General features: G+C 42.9%; 1 protein-coding gene across 1 annotated transcript; it reads left to right on the top strand.

Moving 5' to 3' along the window:
* The first annotated feature begins 5,252 nt into the window (after positions 1–5,252).
* Positions 5,253–6,936, top strand: pin4 (protein (peptidylprolyl cis/trans isomerase) NIMA-interacting, 4 (parvulin)). Its single transcript, XM_029722959.1, has 4 exons — positions 5,253–5,434; positions 5,601–5,674; positions 5,891–6,010; positions 6,439–6,936. Exons 1-4 carry the CDS (start codon positions 5,356–5,358, stop codon positions 6,595–6,597), a joined length of 432 nt encoding a protein of 143 aa, XP_029578819.1. The 5' UTR covers positions 5,253–5,355; the 3' UTR covers positions 6,598–6,936.
* The last annotated feature ends 82 nt before the right edge of the window (positions 6,937–7,018 follow it).

The following is a 7,018-nucleotide window of genomic DNA, read 5'->3' as shown; positions in this document are numbered from 1 at the left end:
CCACATCCTCCAGACTGCTCTTTACTGACTGGGGCATGGCTTCTACCACTGAATTCCAGAACAGAGTTGTCATCAGTGGGTCTCCTTTTAGATCTCATTCGTGGAGATACGTAGCAGGGTTTTCTGTGTCCAGCAGCAGGGTTTTCTGTGTCCCCCAGTGCTTCCCCTTTCAGTGATTTCGGGTCAATCCTTGCCGGGTATTCCATTCTAAGAGCCTGCCAGATGGCTGGACGATGTGAGTCAAAGACTCTTCCATCTCCCAGTGTATTCTCCACTGCCTCATCAAGGTCGCTGGACTGCAATACATCCTCCATTTTTGCCTTTCCCACTACTCTCGCCAACAATGCCTGCAGATCCCCCACAGCCAGTAGTTTCCCCATAGTTTGTCTTCAAATGTTCTAATCCATTTTCCAGCTCCATCATGAAGATCCGGAAGACGGGCAACCAATCCTTCCAGGTCCTGTGAGCCCCATGGTACATAGTGCCCTTGCGTCCATTTGATCAAAATTGGACATTGTGCACTATACCTTTCAGGTTCCTTCATCTTCCTCCTATTCCGTAGCCTTCCTTGCTCTCCTTCTGTGCCATACATCATTTCTCTAAAACAGGCTGTACCTTCTTCACTTTCCCCCTCTTGTTCCCTACATGTCTGTTCTCTCCTTTCCTTTTCTTCCTTTTTTCAAATAGGCGTCTTTCTAACTCTCTTATTTCTTCAGTCGTTCTCTTGCTTCTTGCTTCCATTTCAGCTATTATATCTTCTTCCTGTGATTATTTTTTGCCAAAGCCTTACTTAATCTTTAATAACAGTTAATCTTCTCCAGATTTCTTCCTGCACCGCGCTCAGTCTCCATGATCTTTTCCAAGTTCTTTCTTCTCTCTAAAGAACGTGTGAGGGAAACATCTCTCTCTGCACTCTACTTCTCCCATTATTTCCATCATCCTTGTTACCATCGGGAATTGTACATTGGTGGACGGTGGAGGGTCGGTAACCCACTCCACTTTTTCTGTACTTGTTTTTTCGTCATCCTTTTTCAGTGTTTCTCTTGCTGTTTTTATGCTCTTCAGCAATCCTTCTTCTTTAAACATTTTCATCACTTTGTTCTCTTTCTCTTTTCTTTTTTCTTTTCTTTCCTGTGTCATTTGTTTTGTGTTTTTTTATCAGGGTTTCCATCTCCTCACACACTGAGACATCCAATGTTCCCTCCGCTGGCCATTTGGTACTCATTTTCCGTGTCCGTTTCTCCCATTTCATAGATGTTTTTGTTATTTCTTCTTTGCATTGGGGATGCCTAGCCCCTAGAATTTCTACTGGTGTGCTTTCTCCGTAAAGCTATTTTAAAATCTGACACAGCGGTTGCATAAAGGGGTAGTCTATCTATAATTCTTTAAATAATTGTTATGTATTTTGTCAACGTTTATGATGAGTATTTTTGTAAATTGATGTGCACATTCACCAAACGTTTTGGTGGGAATACATTTTCTGAATACCACGCGCCAATGTAAAATGCTTTTTTTGGATATAAATATGAACTTTATCGAACAAAACATACATGTATTGTAACATAATGTCCTAGGAGTGTTATCTGATGAAGATCGTCAAAGGTTAGTGCTTCATTTCGCTGTGTTTTGGGTTTTATTGACACATGTCCTTGTTTGGAAAATGGCTGTTTGATTATTTTTGTCTATGTACTCTCCTGACATAATCTAATGCTTTGCTTTCACTGTAAAGCCTTTTTAAAATCGGACAATGTGGTTACATCAAGGAGAAGTGTATCTTTAAAATGGTGTAAAATAGTTGTATGTTTGAGAAAGTTGAATTATGACATTTTGTTGTTTTTGAATTTGCCGCCCTGATATTTCACTGGCTGTGTCCCGCAGGTGGGACGCTGGCGTCCCACTTAGCCCTGAGAAGTTAACCTTCTTCTTCCTACTTCAAAGGAAATAGTACAGGTACTGGAAAATCACCAGGTGACTGGAGACTCTCCAACATGTAAAATTACCAAAGGGATTTTTCCCCAACACAGGTGGTCAGCCTGCCACGCAGTTTCCTCATGGACTGCAATGTAATCGGCCATAATCAGCATCCAAAAAGGCCGATTTACCAATTTTTATGAAAACTTGAAATCGTCCCTAATTAATCGGCCATGCCAATTAATCGGTCGACCTCTATCCTAGACCTTAGTGCTGCTTTTGATACCATCGATCACCACATTCTTTTGGAGAGATTGGAAACCCAAATTGGTCTACACGGACAAGTTCTGGCCTGGTTTAGATCTTATCTGGAAAGATATCAGTTTGTCTTGGTGGATGGTTTGTCCTCTGACAAATCAACTGTACATTTCGGTGTTCCTCAAGGTTCCTTTTTAGGACCTCTATTGTTTTCACTACATATTTTACCTCTTGGTGATGTCATTCGGAAACATAATGTTAACTTTCACTTCTATGTGGATGATACACAGCTGTACATTTCAATGAAACATGGTGAAGCCCCAAAATTGTCCTCCCTGGAAGCCTGTGTTTCAGACATAAGGAAGTGGATGGCAGCATTTTTTAAAAACTTTTAAACTCGGACAAAACAGAGATGCTAATTCTAGGTCCCAAGAAACAAAGAGATCTTCTGTTGGATCTGACAATTAATCTTGATGGTTGTACAGTTGTCTCAAATAAAACTGTAAAGGACCTTGGTGTTAGTTTGGACCCTGATCTCTCTTTTGACGAACATATCAAGACTGTTTCAAGGACAGCTTTTTTCCATCTACATAACATTGCAAAAATCAGAAACTTTCTGTCCAAAAATGATGCAGAAAAATGTATCCATGCTTTTGTTACTTCTAGATTAGACTACTGCAATGCTCTACTTTCCGGCTACCCGGATAAAGCACTAAATTAACTTCAGTTAGTGCTAAATACGGCTGCTAGAATCTTGACTAGAACCAAAAAAAAATAATCATATTACTCCAATGCTAGCCTCTCTAGGACCTGAGCCCTAGGACCATGCCTCGGGACTACCTGGCCGGATGACTCCTTGCTGTCCCCAGTCCACCTGGTCGTGCTGCTGCTCCATTTTCAACGGTTCTGCCTGAGGCTATGGAACCCTGACCTGTTCACCGGACGTGCTACCTTGTCCTGGACCTGCTGTTTTTGGCTCTCTCTCTCTACCGCACCTGCTGTCTCTAACTCTGAATGATCGGCTATGAAAAGCCAACTGACATTTACTCCTGAGGTGCTGACCTGTTGCACCCTCTACAACCACTGAGATTATTATTTGACCCTGCTGGTCATCTATGAAGGTTTGAACATCTTGGCCATATACTGGTATAATCTCCAGGCACAGCCAGAAGAGGACTGGCCACCCCTCATAGCCTGGTTCCTCTCTAGGTTTCTTCCTAGGTTCTGGCCTTTCTAGGGAGTTTTTCCTAGCCACCGTGCTTCTACATCTGCATTGCTTGCTGTTTGGGGTTTTAGGCTGGGTTTCTGTATAGCGCTTTGACATTGGCTGATGTAAAAAGGACTTTATAAATACATTTGATTGATTGATTGATTGATTGATTGATTGATTGATTGATTGATTGATTGATTGATTGTTTCAGCACCCCGCACCTCATTGGAATGGCTAGATGTCATACAGGGTCAAGGACTCAGAATATGTAGTGGGGCATTTCTGACCTCCCCAGTGGCTGCACTACAGGTGAAGATGCCATTGCAGATTAGGAGACAGCAGCTGGCAAATAATTATTGTGTCAACATACAGGGACATTGGGTCTCATCCTGCAAAAGGAATTTTGCAGGCATGCTGGGAACATGAGTGAAGACAGAACGCAAGCTTTGGGTGGGTGGGTAATACCCAGGCGAAGGAGATGGCACTGTGCGGAAGGGAGTTTAGTCCAACGGTAGCTATTCCTGTAAATCCACCATGGCTACTCCCGCCTCCAGTAGTTGACCTAGAAGTGTTGGAGAGACTACAGAAAGATACGGAGGGTGTTGATCCATCTGATTTGTTTAATAGATGTCTGGATACTGTGTATCAGGATTTTGTGGCCATTTACACAGATGGTTCAAAAGATCCAAGGACGTACTGGGTCAGCATTTGTAGTTCAGGAATGTGGGGTGGCAGTCAGGAAATGTATTACAGATCATCTGGCTGTATATATGGCGGAGCTGATGGCCATACTGTTGGCCTTGCAGTTGGTGGAGGAAGTCAAGTCAGACAGAGTAGTTATTTGATCTGATTCATGTGCAGTGTTGATGAGTCTCCAGTCCTTTAGGTCATGTAGCAGAGACCTGCATTATGAGGTGTTGCAAACCCATGGCAGGATTAGACAGATGGGTTACAGAGATTTACTTGGGTCCCAGCCCATGTTGGGGTGGAGGGGAATGAGGCAGTTAATGTACTGGCTAAACAAGCACTTAGTAGTGGGGATGTTGATGTTGTAGTTTCAATGAGCAAGGCAGAGGCAAAAAGCCTGATATGGACACTGATGGTGCAGAGATGGCAGGAGCAGTGGAATAGAGATGCTAAGGGCATGCATTTATTTCAAGTACAGAGGAAAGTCGGGGAGGATGGCAGGAAGGGACAGAAGAGAGGAGGCTATTTTACAAGATTAAGGGTGGGACACATCCGGTTGAATAAGACCTTAAATGTGATAGGAAAGCATCCAACAGGAAAGTATGATTGTTGCCAGGAAAGAGAGACAGTGGAGCATGTATTGCTACAGTGTGGGCAGTATCAGAGGGAAAAAGAGAGGCTGAGATCTGGTATGAGGGAGAAGGGGATACAGGAAATGAGTTTACAGAGTATATTGAGTAGAACATACTTTTTCCTTATTTGTAAAAAAAAAGATATATATATTGAATATTAAAACTTGCAGTGAAGCCGCTCAACATCTACATCACATTAGTCATCTAACAGTCTCTCACCCAGTGAGACCCACTGAAGCATACTTTACTATTTATTCTTTCCTCTTTACGCTAATTGTATTCCTCTGCGAGTTTTGATCCTATATATTTTGCAGACAGACCAGTTCCCTACCTCCTCCCGCTGCCACCTGCCTCCTCTATTTTTGTGGTAATGCTGTAGTCATTTGGTTGTAATCTTGGATTGAGCAGACTTTCCGTCATTAGATATAGTCTAAAATATTGTATATTTTTTAAGAGCAACCGGGCTGGCAAGGTAGGATTGAGCATATCCGTGTCTCTGGCCCACACTCCAGTACAGTAGGTGGAGGTAATGCACCATATCGTTAGATGTCAACTGCTGATAAACCCCACCGAAGAAGAAGACAAGCTTGCCTTGTGGTAGCTGGCAGTTCTCTTTCCAGTTGTCCAATTCATTTTCAGTAAAGGGTATTTTCAAGAATGCCACCTAAGGGGAAAGGTGGCAAGGAGGCAGGGAAAGGTGGCAAGGAGACAGGGAAAGGTGCCAAGGGAGGCAAAGGTCTGTTTATTCTTCACTAAATCGACAAAGCATGTTGGATTGAGAAACATGCTAACTAGCTAGCCAACTGTACAACACAGCCTGTGTGCAGTTCAGTGGAAATGAGTTAGCAGCTAGGAAACGTTAGATATCTCCATGTAAGTCATGTTATTATGTTATCATTCAGGTGGAGCTGCTGCAGGGGGTGGAGACAAAGAAAAAAAGGAAGAGAAGACGATTAAAGGAGGCACTTCTGTTAAGGTGGCTAGCTATGTTAGCTACTCTATGCAATGCTACACCATATAGTCTTTAGCTACACTGTGTGTGTGTGTGTGTGTGTGTGTGTGTGTGTGTGTGTGTGTGTGTGTGTGTGTGTGTGTGTGTGTGTGTGTGTGTGTGTGTGTGTGTGTGTGTTCTTATGTAAGTATAGACAGCTAGCTAAATTGACTGACTATGCTGTTTTAACGTATTCCCCAGGTCAGACATATCCTGTGTGAAAAACATGGTAAATGTATGGAGGCGATGGAGAAACTGAAGGCTGGGGTTCGCTTCAGTGAAGTGGCTTCACAGTACAGTGAAGACAAAGCCAGACAAGGGGTAAGAGAGCAGTTCCCCTGCACCAACGAACATACATGAACCTATTGGTTTATCATGTATAGGGTGCTGTCTGCTAGTACCTAAAAGGTCCACTGGATGGCATCCTCTGTCTTGCTGTCTACAGTTTTTCAATATTGTTGTTTGGGTGAGAGAACTGGGGGGAATATTCATTAGTTGCAGACTGTTGTGGAACATTTTGGTCTGTTGCAAAACTTTTTGCAACGGAAACCGTTTACTCTGGGAACCAGACAGACGTAAAAGCAATGAAATGGGAGTGACATACCTGAATCTGTCCAATAGATACCAATTTCCCATTTTGGAGTGAATTGTTTCCATTGCAAAAATGTTGCAACAGTGTCTGACTTTTATGTTTTAGCCTTTGTGTGACTGTGGCAATATTGACTGTAGTGTTATCCTGGTTGTGACAGGGTGATCTGGGCTGGATGATAAGAGGGTCTATGACCGGACCCTTCCAGGACGCTGCCTTCGCCCTACCCAACAGCACCATGGACAAACCCATTTACACAGACCCCCCCGTCAAGACCAAGTTTGGCTACCACATCATCATGGTGGAAGGGAAGAAATGACCCGAAGGCTGGTGGCGGTAATGCACCATTAACATTGGATGCCAACCGCCGTTAAAACCCATCGAAGAAGAAGAATGACCGAAGGAAAGATCCACTGCTCTTCACGTTGACATTGGGACACTGCTTTCTCTCAGAGGAGATAGCACAATCCAAAAAAAATAAGTTTTTTTTTCTTGCATAATGTTTTTCATGTCCTGGTAATGGCACAACAAAAGCTAACAATTAAATGCTCTGTAAAGAGACACAGGCTATTAAGATGTATGTACTCCTGTCTGTAGCTAATAAAAAGTTGTGTAATTTTTACACTGGTGGTCAATTAAACAAACATTGTAAAATGTATGTGAATGAATGCCCATTGAGTTTGTTGCAGAAATGTACTTCGGATACAAAGTTGTACACTGCTTTCAAGACGAACCTGATA

Source organism: Salmo trutta, chromosome 3 (genome assembly GCF_901001165.1).
Source record: "Salmo trutta chromosome 3, fSalTru1.1, whole genome shotgun sequence".
NCBI lineage: Eukaryota > Metazoa > Chordata > Actinopteri > Salmoniformes > Salmonidae > Salmo > Salmo trutta.
This window is presented reverse-complemented; position numbering and strand designations above follow the sequence as displayed.

Excerpts from the sequence above, each read along its gene's own strand:
- pin4 (XM_029722959.1), top strand. The coding sequence starts at position 5,356 with ATGCCACCTAAGGGGAAAGGTGGCAAGGAGGCAGGGAAAGGTGGCAAG. Across the intron at positions 5,675-5,890 it reads AAGGAGGCACTTCTGTTAAG|GTCAGACATATCCTGTGTGA; the intron begins GTGGCTAGCTAT and ends CGTATTCCCCAG. Across the intron at positions 6,011-6,438 it reads AAGACAAAGCCAGACAAGGG|GGTGATCTGGGCTGGATGAT; the intron begins GTAAGAGAGCAG and ends TGGTTGTGACAG.